This window comes from Lepidochelys kempii, chromosome 1 (assembly GCF_965140265.1).
Source record: "Lepidochelys kempii isolate rLepKem1 chromosome 1, rLepKem1.hap2, whole genome shotgun sequence".
In the NCBI taxonomy this organism is placed as follows: Eukaryota; Metazoa; Chordata; order Testudines; family Cheloniidae; genus Lepidochelys; species Lepidochelys kempii.
In genome coordinates this window covers 168,187,968-168,206,492 of record NC_133256.1, presented here as the reverse complement: position 1 = coordinate 168,206,492, position 18,525 = coordinate 168,187,968, and the positions used below count along the sequence as shown (strand labels likewise).

At 42.3% G+C, this 18,525-nt stretch overlaps 1 protein-coding gene across 4 annotated transcripts in view; it reads right to left on the bottom strand.

Annotated features, from left to right (window-relative positions):
• The window catches only part of APP (amyloid beta precursor protein), a 295,324-nt gene that overhangs the window by 170,777 nt on the left and 106,022 nt on the right, over positions 1 to 18,525 (bottom strand). For all 4 annotated transcript variants that reach the window (XM_073363102.1, XM_073363091.1, XM_073363122.1 and 1 more), the window contains exon 3: positions 6,410 to 6,539. In XM_073363102.1, coding sequence (XP_073219203.1) covers positions 6,410 to 6,539 — 130 coding nt within the window. The remainder of the gene's footprint in view (positions 1 to 6,409; positions 6,540 to 18,525) is intronic.

The following is an 18,525-nucleotide window of genomic DNA, read 5'->3' as shown; positions in this document are numbered from 1 at the left end:
CTCCACAATCTGAAATGCCTAAAATAATCCCATGTGCCCAAGAAGGCACACACTAGACACATGATAAAATTATATTCTTGAAAGTGAAATGCATTCGTCGCATGAGACCACTCAAATTTACGTGATGCAATTTTAAAAACACTGTGAGAAACCCAGCACAAAGGCGTTGCTTCACATCTGAAAGTAAGCAAAAGTGATAACATTTTTCTTCATCAGGTTAAATTTTCTTATTTCCCCCATGGCAAAAATTTAAGTAGACATGTGTAGCCTTCTCAAATAATGGATTGCATTTTTTTTTATTGTTTATTTCTTTAGTCACATGAACTCAAGGAAAGGAAATATGAACTACGTAATCTAATAAATTTGATCAATATTATTGGAACACTTTGCTACAAGCAATCTGCATAACTGCAATATAACATAGTTTCACATGAGCGAGGCTAAGAATGCAGCCAAGTGCTAAAGTGATTTGCTTCATCTTCATATCCCAGAAGTTCTTAACTAAAAGACAGGCATGCAAATGAATAGTGAAGATGTTTTGTCATGAAAGCAAACATATTTCTGCCACTCAAACAATGTTTCTCACCCATATGGAGAGATAAATCCCAAACGAAAATAGACTACGCACTGACTCAGTGTACTCCAAGTGTCTCTCTTGCTAAAATAAAATAAAAAGTCTATACAATAGTTCTTGAAGAACCACTTTAGTATGTTATGATGGTGTATGTTTTAACAGATCCTTAAGTGGGAGCATTTAAAGCTTCTGTTCAAAGTATTGTTTTCTCTGGATAGATTTAGGCTACTATCCTGCAATGAGCTTCTTACAGGCAGATTCCTGTAGCTGTCTGGAGTCCCAGTGGCTTCAGTGGGGCTCTCTCTCTCTCTCTTCAGGTGTCTGTCTATGTGCAGCTCATTGGAGGACCAGGGTCTTATATAACCACACAGAATGGTCACAATGCTGATGCTGCATTGTTAGCAGCTGACACACATGCAGCCAGGCAGAGCAGCAGATGCACAAGATACCCAACGTACATACAGAAAGTTAATTTAACTTTTTAAAATTACATGAATAGCTTTTAGAGAAAATTCATGTCCTTAGAAAGTAATTTTTTTTTTAAATCAGTTTATTTTTAACCTGAACTCAACTAAGACAACATGGTTGTAAGTCAGGATAAAGTGATCCAAAACAAAAAGTCATACAATGACTGTTTACATTATGCAGTAGTATATGTACTCAGTTGCTGAAGTATAACTTTGCAGCCTGACACAGAGGGCACAGAACAGATGTCACTTCATGTAGCGCAGGATTTTAAGAAGAGCTGAAACCAAATACTCGGATTGCAAGTTCCCCGAACTTCGAGGCACTTTGGATCATGGTCAGAACTTGGCCATGGACTGCCAAATATTAAAATCGTAGTGGCCAAGTAGGGCCTGATGGTTGGCCACTCTTAACTGGAGGCTGGCCATGGAATAATTTTTTCTGCCACAGAGATCGAGCCTTTTCGCCTCTTTATTCTTAGGGGTCAATACTGGTTGGCCCTGCCTACCACACTCATTGGCTGACGATACCACCAGTGAGCTAGGTGTGGGGTGTTTATATAGGTATTCAAATCCCTTAGCAGGGAGATACTGTAATACTTCCCTGCCCCCCATTTCCAAGAGGGAGGAGAGGAAGAAGGAGTTTGCCGCAAGGCTTTGATCAGCTTTGCCACTCCTTCGTGGATGGGTATTGCCACCCTGGAGGGGGCTGCTGAGCTTAAAACCCCAAATAGGGAGTTGGAGGGTTCTGCCAAATCCTCGGCCTCTAAGCCCAAGTTCAAAACCACCTGCTTAAAAAGCCCCTGTTGGGCTTTTATATCATCCTGAGAGACCATGTGGGAAGGTCCCTCTATCACTTCATCAGGTGAAGAGGATGAGGAGGGGGGTAACGACAGGTCTGCCAACTCCGTGTCCGCCGCCAGAGGAGCCCCAGCCAGGACTGGGTGACCCTGGGGACCTTGGTCTGACTCTGCTTCCCAGTCTGGGGGTGGGCGGGAGACCATTGCTGACCGTTTCTCAGAGACCCCTAAGACCGATCGGTGCCCCTGCGATGGTTGGGGAAACCCCCAGGGGTTCCATAGCTGCCAGGGAGCCAGCCATTGACCCTGGGGCCATGCGGCCACTGGTGGTCCCGATGGGAATGCCAATGCCCCCAGTGGGTGGCCCTGGCCTACTGATAGATCTTCCTCCTCACTCACTCAATCTAAGGAGGGAGAGACTGGTCTGGGGGACCAGGACAGTACCAATGCTGCCTGTCTACCCCAATACCGTTTGCCCACTCCGTGGGTCTCCACCAGTGACCTGTACCACGATGAAGTCTCCCAGTGCCATGCCTCCGGCAACTGGCATCGCTGTTCAGAGGACTGGTGATGGTAGCTCGGCAATCAACGCCTCACACTTTGAGAGCGGTGCCACTCCATGGATTGGGAGCAAGAGGATCAATGTCCTTGCCCACAGGGATCGGTACTGGCAAACTGTAGACCAGTGACAGGACTCTGAGGACTGGCATCTGGACTCTCCAGAGTGGTGCCGCAAGCTTGGAGATTGACCTCACCGCTCCAAGGACTGGTGCTGGGACTCTGGGGACTGGCCACGCACCTCCACAGGTCTGCGCCAGACAGCCAGCGAACGACACCAGGATCCCAGGGAACGCTGTCTAGAGTCTGGAGAACAAAGCCAGGAACTCTGACAGGTAAGCCGGTGGCATAGCGCTGGTGGGGCACGCCCTGTGTTGAGGAAAGGTGCTGCACCGATGATGGTCCCAGAGCGGGTTTACCCCTGAACGGGGCATGTCATTGGCTGGTGTGGGCAGCACCGGAAGGGACCATACGTCCTTAGTGGCCTGAAAGGCCTTTGGCGTGGATGGCACTGCCGCTTCCGAATGCCTCTGCCACTTTCCGGGGTGGCAGGCGGGGTCACAAAGGGGGCTCGACAGCTCAACAGGTGCTGAAGCCTGGCCACCATCCAAAGGGGAAGAGTGGCCTCGCACGGGTCTTCGTTCCCCTTCATTTTTCTTCATCAGGTTAAATTTTTCCCTTTATGGGACGTAGCAGAACACCCTCTCCAGGCCTCGCTCTGCTTTTTAGCCTCTGACCGGTGCTGGCGGTGTGATCCGCACTAACGCTGTGGTGCAAGGGCCGACGACATAAGGAGCATTCTTAGCGGAATGTCCCGCTCCTTTTCGATTCGCAGCTTGCAACTCTTACAAATGTGACACTTGTCGCTCAGGTTGATCTTCCCCAAACATTTTAGACAGCTTTGAGGGGATTACTGACTGGCATATGTTTTCTGCAGCGGTCACAAGGCTTAAAGCCCTTCCTTAGGCTAAGTCCCGCAGGGGGTTAACTATTTCTAACTTATACACTAAGGGAACTAATATACTACACAAACTTTCTAAGAACTATATACAAGAGAATTCACAACTAGGCACAGTTGAGAAGGAAAGCTTGCCAAGGCAAGGAGACGTTCCAGCACAGTCATTGACAGAAAGAAGGAACTGAGGGAGGGGGGAGCCAGCAGCACCCCTTATATCGGTGTATACGCGTGCCACTCCAGAGGGCAGAAGAACCAGTCTTCCAGCACCGGTGCATGTGGCGAGCACGCACACGCGTACAATGGAATGGACATGAACAAGGACTCAAAGAAGAACTGAACATATTCTTAATTAGAATTCAATAGTCTATTCTCTTAATTTACATGTTTCACCTCTGAAAAACGGAAACCACAGAGGAAAAAAAACAGGATCCAAAAGCTGGGACTAAAGCCAAGATGTTTCCTTTACCATCCAACATTTATTTATTATAACAATAGCATTTAGAAGCCCTGAGATAGATCTGGGACCCATTGTGGAAGGCACTGTTCAGACACATAGAAAGATATAAAAACATAAGGGCGGCCATACTGCATAGGACCAGTGGTCCATCCAGCGCAGGATCCTGTCTTCCAACAGTGGCTGGGGCCAGATGCTTCAGAGGGAATGAACAGAACAGGGGAATTATCGAGTGATGCACCCTGTTGTCCAGCCCCAGCTTCTTGCAATCAGAAGTTTAGGGACACCCCGGCATGGGGCTGGATCCCTGACCATTTTGGATAATAGCCATTGATGGACCTATTCTCCAGGAACTTATCTAATTCTTTTTTGAACCCAGTTATACTTTTGGCCTTCACAACATCCTCTGGCAACTAGTTCCACAAGTTGACTGTATGTTGTGTTTCTTTTAAATCTGATGTCTAATAATTTCACTGGGTGACCCCTGGTTCTTGTGTTATGTGAAGGGGTAAATAACACTTCTTTATTCGCTTTTTCCACACCATTCTTGATTTTATAGACCTCTCTCACATTCTTAGTTGTCTCTTTTGTAAGCTGAACAGTCCCAGACTTTTAAATCTTTCCTCCTATGAAAACTGTTCCATACCCCTAATCATTTTTATTGCCCTTCTCTGTACCTTTTCCAATTCTAATATATCTTTCTTTTTTTTTTTTTTTTTTTGAGATGGGAAGACCAGAACGACACGCAGTATTCAAGGTGTGGGGTATCATGGATATAAGTAGTGGCATTATGATATTTTCTGTCTCATTATCTCTTTTTTTTCCTAATGGTTCCTAACATTGTTAGCGTTTTGGACTGCTGCTGCACATTAAGCAAATGTTTTCAATAAAGTATCCACGATAACGCCAAGATCTCTTTCTTGAGCGGCACCAGCTAATTTAGATCCCATCTTTTTGCATGACTCCTACCTATTGTTTCACAAACTTTTCTGGCTCCCAGCTCCATACTCCTTAATCAGAGCCAATGTTATTTGTGGTAGGGGCTATAGTTAAATTACTCTATGCTCTTTTGGTCTGAAAAGCACAACTGCAGTATAAGTGTAAAATAATATCTTCAGCTAAACCCTGGTCAACCAGAACAAAACTCACCCATGCCCTCCTCCAAATTGGCACCACATAGGAAGAGTAGGTTTCCAGACAAGGAATGAGTGGACAGTAACATACTATGATGCCAGAGTCCCTGTTTTGACATTGATCAGTAGGGTCACTACCTGGACATCAGGAAAGAAATAGTGAAGATCCACCTACTGTTCCTCTTCCACCTCCTGACACAAAAAACTAAGGATTGCAGGACTACAGTCCTTCTGCCATCATTCCCTTCATTGAATAATTGGTCAAACTTCAGTTGTTCATAGTTGCTTTGGAGGAGATTATGGTTCATACACTAGTTTTTAGCTGCACTGTCTTTATACAAAGGCAAACTCTAACTGGAAGTTGTATGTAGCTTAGAAGACACTCAACCCAAATTACCATAGTCCTTAACATGACAGTTCCCTAACATTATTTCAAACCCTTTTTATTTTAGAGCAGAAGATTTGAGGAATATCTGAAAAATTAGAACCGGATGCCTCAAGAATCAGCATGGATTTGTTTCTCCCTATCCCTCTTTTGTAAAAAAACTTATTAAAAGTGATCACTTATCGCAGCATCACTTCCAGCCAATATGCTGTTTCAGTGCAGGAAGGTCACAGAAAGGAATAGGAGGCTGCTGCTGCAAAAAGAATCTTGTGGAAATGCTGGAGCTCTCATCTACTGGTGAGTTAAGGAACATAGGACTCTAGAATCTTAAAGTCTAAGCATGCCTGGCCTTTCTCTTGCTCCCCACGATAAAACATTCCCACCAGCGCCAATTGTTCAAAATCTAGCACTGAAGAAAAAAAGCTATAACCTGTATAGATATACAGGAAAAATTATACAAGTACCTCGAACCAGAAGATGGATACATTTGTAAGGAAAAAACCATATCTCCAAGTATGTATCCATCTATCTATCTATCGCCCCATATATCCCAATTGTCTAAGCAGTGGTTCTCAACTGGGGGTCCGCGGATGCCAAGCCCTTTCGGGGGTTTAACGGGGCCCTGTGGCTTCAACCCGGCGCCTCAGCGCTCCCCACGGGGCTAAAGCCAAGAGCCCTGGTGCTCCCCTGCAGGGCTGAAGCTGGCCCCTCCCCAAAGCCGGGCGCTGCCCAGGGCTGGAGCGGGGAGCCCCCCCGCTGAAACAGGGAGCCACGCGTGAACATAAGTCACAGAACTATGCCTATGCCCAAGGCTCCCCCCCCCTTCCCTACCCCCAGGCACAGAGCCTCAAGTCCCACTGGGCCCTGGAGTTTTTATACCATGTTGAGGGGGGCCTCAGTAAGAAAAAGGGTGAGAACCCCTGGTCTATAGGACTGTTGAAATGGACAATACTTGCCAGGAGAAATATGAAGATGTGAGAATATTATGTAATTGTCCCCATTTCCCAATGAGGAGAGAGTTTTAAATGAACAGATACATGGAGAGAAAACAGAACTGCAGATTTGAAAATCTACACAACTCACCCAAGCACCTGTAGGGAACCACAATGTGAGGGTGACTCTTGCACTGCTTCCGCCCCCTCTTGCACCAGTTTTGGATGGTCACAGGCTGGTTGGCTTCCACAACATTGGTAATTTGCAATTCAGGATAAACCTAATGTTCAAAATACAAAGAGAACAAATGTAATCAATCAAAGGCATATTTACTGTGTTATTAAATAGCATTGACACCGACATCAGATCGATGTTCAATATCATGCCTTCCTCTATCTGTTGTATATTATGTAACTATCATTCAGTTTCATTTCATACAATAAATTTATATTGTTATATGATTCACCCAAGTAGAAGCTCTACTCCATTAAGAAAACAATAACCAATAATTATCAACTATGATTGTGAATGTGGCGACACCCAACTGTCTTTTAAAACCTTAAATGACTCTCCTCTCCCCCCTGCCCAACTCCATGTCCACCTGAACTGAACGTATCAATCCCTGTTCGCCTTAATTTTCTTCAGCTGAGTATCACCAAAAGGGACATCTTTTTATTTAGCTACCGTGTCCCCTACTGCATGACCAGTCCATCAATCTCCTCTCAAGACTGAACTTCCCCTCTTTTCCCAAGTCTAACCATGGACTCACCCTAAACTCAGAGCCCTCCTTTCCCCTAACATTGTTGCATTCAGAAACTATTTCTGAATGTCAGCTATCACTTTCCCAATACAGCCCTCATCTGCCTCCACACTGAGAGTTTGCTGAATCACCTATTCATTTGCATGCTTAGATTATTGCTGTTCCCTCCTTTCTGACTTTCCTAAATTGCTCATCTCAAAATCCAGTCTGTTCCAAACACTGCAGTACACTACTGCACCCACACATGCGCTGACAGTCATGTCGTTCCAGCCCTGAAAGGAACTACTCAGTTACAGTCATTGTCATGATCCCAATCCATCCCCATCTGCGATCTCATTTCTCCCTCAATCCTACACACACTCTTCCCCTCTAATTTCTGGCCCTGTCTGCTCTCCTTTGTCAGGGGTCAATTCTTTGCTGCTAACCAGCTATATGGAACAGTCTGCTCACCTCCCAATAATCTAGTTTCTTCATCCCTTCTTTTGAAAGAAAGTGAGAACTCATCTCTAATGCTGCCTACGATCAGTAATCTGTCAACCAGGTCCTCACATGGAACTTACTGTGGTACTAACTTCCCTTTATTTCTCATCTCATCAACTATTCCAACCTATCCTCAATCATTGTAACTGCTGTGCATTAAGATACTTGAAAGAGCATACAGTTCTGGAGCCTTAGAATTCTGCCTTCCATAAAGGGAGGTTTTTGTTTGTTTTTTTCTGTAGTTGGGAACTCAGTGTTGTTGAATGGAATACACCTTGCAGAGTAGGAAACCCTTTGCATAACAGGTGGAGTTTTAAAAAAACCTGATTATATTAAGTTAAATTATCATTTTTATTAACTTGCATTCTGGTAGCACACAGAGACCCAATCAGGAGAAAGGCCCCATCCGAGCCAGTACAAACAGAGTAAAAGATGACCCCTTCCCAAAGAGTTTACAATCTAATTAAGATAAAATGAAACAAGTGGGTATAGCAAAGTCAGAACTGTATCTTTAACTAAAGCTGAAATTTAAAAGCATAACATTTAAATGGCAATGATAAGTAGCAATACATTTTTGTGCTCTTTTATGCTGCTCTGAGATTAACGCTACTTGAATTCAAGCAGCGTAGGGGTAGCACATGTATAGCGGAGGGGAAGGGTAGGATGCAGTATAAACATCAAACACAGGATTATGGGAATGGGCAGTTCTCTCCTAATGGTCAATTGAAGGCGATTGTAATTGAAATACTGTACAGCCACACCTTGGACTGTATGTTTAAAGCACATTATAAATTACATTTAAATAATTTGTTACATGTAAGCCCAGGACAATTACTTTCTCTTGATATGCAAAATGATCAATTATGGAAGGAGAGAGTTATTCAAGGCTGAAAGATTAGCATGTTATGCTGAATGTTCATATCTGACAGGGTGAATACCATCCGATATATCACATGGCATTGCTTTAATTACTACTATAAAAAGGGAAGGAAAAAAAATCCATGACATTGTATTATCTCCATGACTGAACTACTGTGCTTCCAATGTTATATGGAACAGTTTCTCTTTTACATTGGATCAGACATATTTCTCTGAATAGTAAAAGCGACAGGGTTTGGGATTTTTGACTTTAGCTTCTAGGACCATTATTTGAGGCAAAGCAAGAAATCCAAAGAATATTGGTCTATACGGATAAGGTTGCTGCGGAGTTTACTACCAATATTTCTGTATTTGTGAGACCGTGGAGTGGCTCTGTTCCACTTATTTGTGTCTGTTCTGTAGCAGATAGATTTAAGTATTCACTATTTACATTGTAAATGCACCAGATTTCCATATTCAGTTATTAAACATCTGCATAAAGTGAATCCAACAGAATCTTCTGCTCTATACTCCTTAAGTGTGCAAGTACTGAATTTTAATCAAGTTGACAATATTATGAATGAAATAAAAACTTTTCACCTCCTGAAACCTGGTGTCTCTTCCCTTTAATGGTCCTCATTCTCTTCCCTGACAGGTGAGTATGCAATCATGCTTATGTTCCTGTTCTCGGTCACAGGAGTACCAAAATGGATTAATTAGGATTCCATGAAGCTGGTAAGTTTCAAGCTGCCACTGCTGTGCAAACACCACTACCCAAAAGCACACAGGCTGTTTCGGGAGCCATGGGAGAGGAACAGAAGGATTTGGTTTGCTGTGTAGACTACAGGCAATATTTGAGAGGACAAAAGTTTACCACTCCAAATATAGACACCTTAAACTGAATTTCAGATGGCATCATTAACTCTGATCATAAAACTGAGATATGATGCAATGTCACTGAAATGTTCTCACTGCAGAATTTTTCTGACATAGGTCACTGAATAAGTCAAACCCACAATGGAAATGTGGCTACTGTACGTAAGTATATTTAAAAAAAAAAATCTAACATCTATAAAATGTCAAGTTTTAAAGTGTTTTTGTTGGAAGAGAAAAAGAAAGATCCTGAAAAGTATATGCAGACTTCAGGACTCCAATTCAGAAAATCTTTCCTATTCAGGACAACACTTAAGCACATGGTTAAAGTTAACCACATGCTAAGGTGCCTTCCTGATGATTAAAATTAACTACTGATGTGAGGCCTTGTTAAAACAGTAGTAGCAAGACAAAGATTAAGACAAAATAGGATAATTTATCCATGTTTTACCTGAAAATTTCCTTTCTTGAAATAAACGAGGTCCATAGATCCATGACACTGGGTATTCTACTCTATGCAAGTCTTGGAGGTAAACCAAACCTGTCAATCAGAAGCAGGCAAGGTGCGGCGCCAACCACCAGTTGAGACACTTCCTAGGAAAAACTAAGCACTCTATCAGTAAGGAAATTTAAGTAGTAAGATTAAATAGAATAATCCTCCTGCAGAGCAAGGTATTCAACTAACAAAAAACTTTGAGTGCTAATTAAGAATTCAATATCTTTTCCCAACTGACAGCCCATTCAGGTGGGTTGGATCTGTGGACCGCATTACTCCAAGAAAGGAAATATCCAGGTGAGCCCTGGATAAAATTTTCCTATTCTTATTCATAATGAGGTCCACAGATCCAGGACATCAGGATTTTTATACCAGCATCCACTCGAGGCAAGAACTATTTAGAGTTATTTACAGATGCAAAAGAGGATAACCCTTTATTAAGAGTTACTGGGATACTATACCAAGGAGCACCCACCTACTAAAGGCAGCGCCAGATGCTTGATGTCCGGCTTGTAGAATTTGAAGGTGGTACGAACAGATAATCAGGTAGCTGCTTTACAGATTTTCTTGTGTGAGGCATATGATCTTTCTGCCCATGAAGTTGCCACAGTTCAAATGGAGTGAGCTCGGATTCCGGAAGACTGAGTTAGTTTTTAATTTGTGTGCTTCTGAGATAAAATAACTCTGACACCTGAAAGTGGAGGATTTTGAAGCCTTCTTTCCCTTTGACACTGCATAATAAAGCACAAAGCATGTGTCTTTCTGACCTGAGCTGTATGGTAAATATATACTTGGAGAGCTCTGCAGACTATCCCAAGTATGTCACAATTTCTCTTTGCAGCACACTGGAGCTGGACAGGAGGATGGAACAACAATCTCCTGTGCTTTATGGAGTCTGCAGTTAATCTTCTAGTATGAAGACTGATCAGTTCTGACTACCACTTTGGCTTTAAGAAACATGCAATAATGCAGTTCCAGGAAAAGAGCTCACAACTCAGATACCCTGAGAACAGACAAAATTACTAACAAAAACACCACTTTAATTATTAGAAAGTAATGAGGCACCTTTGCGAGTAGTTCAAATGAAGGGCCTGTAATGGCACTTAGAACTAGGTGAGATCACATAAAAGAACTTCATGCTTTACACGAGGATGTAGAAGAGATGCTGCTCTCCTTAAAAAAACATTTCAGACATAGCCTCAGTCTGTCTTAAAGGAATTTGAGACTCTGTGGTACTGAAACATATGTGGGGGTTGAGACCCTTGTTAAAATTCAACCAGGCCCCTGAATACATTGAGCGAGTAGATTTATTTCTGGTAACTAAAATTGCGGATATTACCTCTCTGAATAAACTTGGCTTAAGAGGCTCTAGTCAAGAACCAGGCAGCTGGGCTCATACTGTCTGGTTTCTGATGCATAATTGGCCCTTATATCATCATACCCCTTCTGGACAGACAGCTGATGGGAGGTCTTTGTACAATGTCAAGGTGGTCAGAAAACCAAGGACTCCTGACTAGAACTGGGCTACCAGAACTACCAGTGCTGCTTCTCTCCTGGTCTTTCGTAGCATTCTGATGTGTAAAGGGAAGGGAAGGGAGGCATAGAAAAGTCCTTTCTGGCCATCTTTGCAACAGGCTTGGTTGCCTTGGCTTTGTGATTCCACCAGCAAGAGGAGGAGACAGACACTTTGTACTTCAGGTGGGAGGCAAACAGATCTATCTTTTATCAGGCAATGAAACACCTCTGGGTGTAGTTCCCATTCTGGACGATCTAACTTTTGCCTGCTGAGCTAGTTAGCCGCAACATTCAATTTCCCCTTGGATATGAAGGGAGCGACTTGTCTGTAGTGTCTCCTTTGCCCAAGTCATCAGAAGGTCAGCTTCTCTTTGAAAAAACTGTAAACCATGGTCCCCTTTTTCTTCTCATGTATGACATGGCTGAAAGTGTTGTCATCATGATCAGCATGAAGCAGATACAGAAGCAAAGCCTCGAGATCATATTGGACTGCCCTGAGCTCTTGCCTTGTGCGGACAAAAGTGTGTAATGTAGACAAGGCATAAGAATATCCATATGGGAGATCACTGAAACCAGAAGAGAGAGAAGTGTACGAACAGGTTGACTTTTTTGATAAGACTTCTTAGCTTCTCCTGACTTTCTTGCAATAAGGTGCTTAGTAGAGGACATGACACTGGGAATACGTTGAGACTTTTAAACAACTCTGTCACAAAACTGTGGCTCTGCAGCATACTTATTGCTTTCGTGGAACAATCTATGACTGACTCTGGATGAGGCTTGGATAAGGAAGTCACCAAAATACAGCAGACACAGACTCCTTCCTGAGCTGCTACTAACACTGCCAGCATTTCCATAAACTCCGGCAGTGCTGTTGATAAAGGCAAAGGACTTGTATGGGTAACATTGGGCTCTCAAAGCACAGCTTAGGACATATCTATGAGACTGTCAAATTAGGTATGAAGATAAGTGTCCTTCAAATCTACTGATGTCCTGCAGTCCCTTTGTTCATGGCAGCTAGTGTGGATTACAAGATCTCAAACTTGAATTCTGATTTCTTCATGGATCTGTTGAGATAATGTCAAGAGCTGCTCTGTGGCCTTGTTTTGTCTGAAGGGGTGAGACAGGTTCAGTTGTTCTAATTCACAGATCTAGGATGAGATGGGTAGTCTGCATACCCTAACTCTTCCTTAGGCCACGCAAATTTATTTATTTACAGGCTGAGAGAGACCATTCTCACAATACTGTTCATTCATGCTAACATTGCATCTGAAAGTAACCGGGGTGGGGGATTAGGGCGAATTGGGAGTGACAGCCCAATAGTTATGGTATGGCAACCCACAGTAGCAGCTGAGGACAGTCCCAATACATTCAGAGTCTCTTAGGTGTGGCAGAAAAATACTTATGCTATTACACACTCACAGGGTTTCTGAGGAGTATAGCCACAGCTTGTCTAAGGCATCTGCAGAATGCTTAATACTCTTTTGCCTTAAAATCTATTTTATGGGTTTTCTCTCTTTTTTAAAATATTTTATTACGTGAGTCTTTAGCTCTGATTTGGAGTGTCGGATTTCCTCCTCTAAGCACAGAGGATTTCTTTTGTGGGATTGTGTATGCATGTCGAGAGGAAACATCACTTTTCTGTGGCTTGGTCTTTCCAGCATTGATTTCACATGCTGTACTCCATGAAGGTGACCACAGGACATAGGTGCTGATGGATTATCCCCCATGCTGCACTCCATGAAGATGAGCAGGGGAACTAGGTGCTGTGGATATCTGCCCTGCTGTACTCTGCAGATTTATGCAGCTTGAGGGAAACAGATTTCACTCTGTGCCTTTTAGAGCACCTCCCGGGGAATCCCTTGAATCCGACTCTTCAGAAGATGAAGGGGCTGAGAGCTTTTATTTTTTCTTTATGTTGGGACTTCTTTTCTTATGCCTCCCTTTGATCTTCCTGCTCAGGAGAGAGGAATTTCAGAATGACAGTCCAGGAGGGCTAGGGGAGAGAACCATGTGGTTGGGTTATTCTCTTGATCAGGTTTCTGGCCCTGAAAAAGAGGAGGCTCAGATTGGAGGTCTGTGCTGGAATGGCTCCAGAAGGGGGCTCCCCTGCATCCCTTGCTCTAAGGGAAATTCTTGGACCTCGCCTGGAGATAGTCACCTCCACCCCAGGGGAACCAGGCTCCAAACCTTGACATTCAAAGGCAAGTCCTTGGCCTGTTTGCTGCACTGAGAAATAGTGCTGGGCTGACATTACTAGTAGGGTGTAGCTCTGGATCACTGCAGGGTCGAAACGGGGCTGGCTGTACAGTGGAGGGAGGGGATAGGGCCCAATGGCCCCTTACCAGGTTTCCCTCCTTGTTCCATCTCTGGATCCCTGTCACTAGCTCCCTGCCACTGAAGTAGTACGGGAGAGGGGCTGGCCAGGTGCTTCACAGTTAACAGTCGTGGTTGTGAGCCAAGGCTCCATCGGCAAGGCGGGAAGTTTCCCTGGGCCTTTGATATTGTGCTTCAACCTACACTTACCCCGTATGTATGAGGGAGTTAGGGGTGAGTAGGGAGCCATCACTTGCTATTCCTGGGGCTGCTGCCATAGCATGTACCAGGCCTGGGGAATTTTGCTGCTAAGGTACTGCCAATGCTCCCTGGAAGCTCTCCTGCTTGGGGAGGCAGGGTGCTGGAAACCCTGTCCATGCCTGAGCACTGGCTTTCCCTCTCAGGCTACATCGACGCTGTAAGCTAGGGGTGTGATTCCCAGCTTGTGTAAACATACTCGTGCTAGCTCTCATCTGAACTAGCACATTAAAAATAGTAGCAGCAGCAGTAGCATGGGCAGCAGCAGCACGGCGCTAGCCACGCTGAGTACAAAGCCAGCCACACCTCATGGGTATGAACTCTGGGCCATTAGCGTGTGCCACGGCTACCCACGCTAAGGAAGCTCACCTGAGAGCTAGCGTGAGTATGTCTGTACGAGCTGGGAATCACACCCCTGGCTCACAGTGCAGATGTAGCCTTCGCCGGCTCTGCCACACAGCGCTCTGCATGGATGATGAGCAAGGTACAGGCAGTCCCGGAGGTGGAGGAGAAAGGGAATCCTCTCTGCCAATAAAGGCAGACCCTGACAGCCTGGAGATTTTAAGCCTTCTTCAAATTTGCTCTGCAGCAGAGAGGAGCTGCTGTCTGCCTACAGCTGGAGAGGCAGATGAAAGCTGGCGGTTTCTTAGAGCTGGAGCCTCCCCCCCCTGTCTCTGGCTGACAGGTAGGATCTGCCTCCAAGGCTGCATAGAGCACAGTACCCAGTGTCATGGATCCATGGACCCCATGAATAAGAGGAAAAATGTTTGAACTAGTTTCAGCATGGATATGGCCTGTTTAAGTTGGCAACATACCTTTTACTGAACCAAATACCAAGGACTAGTCTGCTTTTGACACATACCATTTAGCCACATAAAAGCACCAATACAAAAAAGTGTTCTGTTGTATTTTACATTAGTTACTAGATTCCTAATTTCTTTCGACAGCTCACATAAACGAAGCCTTGCCTACTTGCACAACCAAAATTAGACTTTGATTTCACTAATTAATCAAATACTGGTAAGGTGAACCTACTGAAGCAATAGCTCCCATAACTTGACTTACGTGAGATATTTGATCTGAATTGAAGTGGGATCTACTCAGGGCCAGAGGGAAATCATATTCATGTTTATTTGTGGTATCCCGGAGGAGCCAGTTACTTCTAGATGGTCAAAATTATTAACTTCAGAAAATTAGAGCTACCCCTTCTGCCATAAATACTCTCAATCCTCTGAATTACTGTACAGTAAAACAATATTTAAATATACTAAGGATAGAAGTTAAGCAAAAACATAAAAGACATTTAGGCAATCAAAAGGTGACGAACTGTAAATTGTCCATGTGTACTTTTTTTTATTTTTATATATTATATATAAAAAAGTTTTTATATAAGTTTATTTTTAAAATTTCATTCTATTTAACGCAATTTGTATCCAGTTAAATTTAGCTGTAAATAATATAAGCCCTGGTGACATTTAATTACATAGGCCCCAATCCAGCAAAGACTTATGTTTGTGCTTAACATTATTGCTGAGAATAATTGCATAGATTTCAAACAATTGGGGCCAGCGTAAAACAAATAAACGCATGTCTGTTTTGTACACAGGAACAAATCCTGCACACGCCACACAAGTAATTTTCAGGTTTCAGAGTAACAGCCGTGTTAGTCTGTCTTTGCAAAAAGAAAAGGAGTACTTGTGGCACCTTAGAGACTAACCAATTTATTTGAGCATAAGCTTTTGCAAAGTAATTCTCAGTGATTTCAGCAGAACTATACAGAGGGAAGTTTATAAGAAAACACATTTAAAAGGAATTTTTTTCTCCTAAATTTTCCCAGGAAAACTTCCAGTTTTTTTAACAAAATACTGAAACTGGAAAATTTTTGGGTTTTGTGAACTGTTTTTGATAAAAATATTTGATTTGCAAAATTCTTTTTTTTCCCTGAAAACCAAATTTTTTTTTAAAAAAAAAAAAACCAAAAATCTGCATTACTTACAGGACTATTGTAAGCATGATTTCGCCCCTACCTCTTGTTCACTGATTTATACTACATTATCCTAATCAAATTTGTGGCACTTCATAGCATACTATGTATTCATTTTTTTTAAATCAATGTAGAAGAAAACAAAATCATCACTGATAAAGTTTGCCGGTGACATAAGGTGGCTAAATAATGAAAAGGACAGGTCATGGATACAGAACTATCTGGATCATTTGATAAACTGGGTGCAAGCAAACAATATGCATTTCAATACAGCCTAATATAAGTTCTACATCTAGGAACAAAGAATCAGGCCACACACTTACAGGATGGAGGACTCTACTCTGGGAAGCAGTGACTCTGAAAGAGACTGAAAGGGTCATAGTAGATAAGTAGCTGAACATGAACACATCTAAGGCAACACTTTGGTTCAACAGGGCTAATGCAATGCTTGGATGTATAAATAGGGATATATTGAGCAGGAGTAGAGAGGTTATATTACCTCTCTATGGCAATGGAAATACTACTGCTGGAATACTGAGTTCAGTTCTGATATCCACAGTTCAAGAAAGATATTGATGACTTGGAGAGGGTTCAGAAAAAAAGCTATGAGAATGATAAACTACGCCTCCAGGAGCTCAATCTATTTAACTTATCAAAGAGAAGATTAAGGCATGATGTGATTGCAGTCTGTTAGTACCTAGATGGGGAACGGAAATTTGATAAGACTTCAGTCTACCAGAGAAAAGGGTGTACCAAGATCTAGTGGCTGAAAGTCAAAACTAAGGGCTTGTCGACACTAACCCTGTAAGTCGATTTCAGTTATGCTAGTTAAGTTACTTAAGTTAGGTAACTTCAGCTGATGTAACTTACATGGACTTACAGCAGTGTCTATACTGCGCTATGTCAACAGAAGATGCTCTCCCTTCGACATAGCTTCCGCCTCTTATTGAGAATTCTCCCATCGACTTACTGCGTCTTCATTAAACCAGCTAAATCTAAGCCCACTGCACTGATCGCAGCAGCACTGATTTAGCCCATAGTGAAAACAAATCCAAGCAAATTCAGATTGGAAATACAGTAGAACCTCAGAGTTAGGAACACCAGAGTTACGAACTGACTAGTTAACTATACACCTCATTTGGAACTGGAAGTTCACAATCAGGCAGCAGCAGAGCCAAAAATAAATATATAAATACAAATACAGTACAATACTGTGTTAAATGTAAACTACTAAAAAAAAAGGGGGGAAAGCAGCATTATTCTTCTGCATAGTAAAGTTTCGAAGCAGTATTAACTCAATGTTCAGTTGTAAACTTTTGAAAGAACCACCATCACATTTTGTTCAGAGTTGCGAACAACCTCCATTCCCAAGGTGTTCGTAACTCTGAGGTTCTATTGTCAGGTGCAAATTTTTGACAGTGAGAGTAATTAACCACTGGAAAAACTTAGCAAAGATTGTGGTGGATACTCCAACAGTGGAAATTTTTGAATCAAGATTGGATGTTTTTCTAAGAGATATGCTGTAGTTCAACTACAGCTACTGGACCTCAAGCAGGAATTAATTCAGGGAATTCCCATGGCCTGTGCGGTGCAAGAGGTCAGATTAAAAGATCACAATGGTACCTGATGGCCTTAAAATCTATGAACCTAACAGAACTACATCTACAAAGATGACATGTCCTAATTACAATCACACTAAAATCTATTAGAGATTGCTAGAAGGATTCTTCACTACTAATCACATGTACTGACATAATTCGTTGTGCTCTGTATACAGGTTCAAGCAAAAGGCTGTAAAATATTATATTAGACAAGTAGTTGTTTCCAATATCTTCTGTCAATTCCAAAATAAAGCACTGTATTTCCTTCATCAAATAGCCCGGCCCTGTATGTTTTTAATACAGCAGCCTCTGCTTGTTCATTATATCATTTCTTGCATCACGATGTTTGTTGTTTCCCCAAGAGGTTTACAATATTTATATGTTCAACTCAACTATTCCATGAAAATTTTTGAGTTGACTGGTATTTGTCTGTAAACATTTAAACTAAAACTATTCTGTACTAGTGAATCAAGCTATACACTAATATTAGGGCTGTCGATTAATCACAGTTAACTCATGCGATTAACTCAAAAAAATTAACTGTGATGAAAAAAATTAATCATGATTAACTGCACTGTTAAACAATAGAATACCAATAGCAATTTATTAAATATTTTGGATGTTTTTCTACATTTTGCTATTAAAACACAGAATACAAAGTGTACAGTGCTCACTTTATATTATTTTTTATTACAAATATTTGCACTGTAAAAATTATAAACAAAAGAAATAGTATTTTTCAATTCACCTCGTACAAGTACTGTAGTGCCATCTCTACTGTGAAAGTGTAACTTACAAATGTAGATTTTTTTTGTGTTACATAACTGCACTCAAAAACAAAACAATGTAAAACTTCAGAGCCTACAAGTCCACTCAGTCCTATTCCTTGCGCAGCCAATCGCTAGGACAAACATGTTTGTTTATGTTCACGAGAGATACTGCTGCCTGCTTCTTATTTAAAATGTCACCTGATAGTGAAAACAGGCATTCGCATGGCACTTTTGTAGCCTGCACTGCAAGGTATTTAAGTGCCAGATATGCTAAACATTCATATGCCCCTTCATGCTTCAGCCACCATTTTGGAGGATATGCTTCCATGCTGATGATGTTAGTTAAAACAAATAGTGC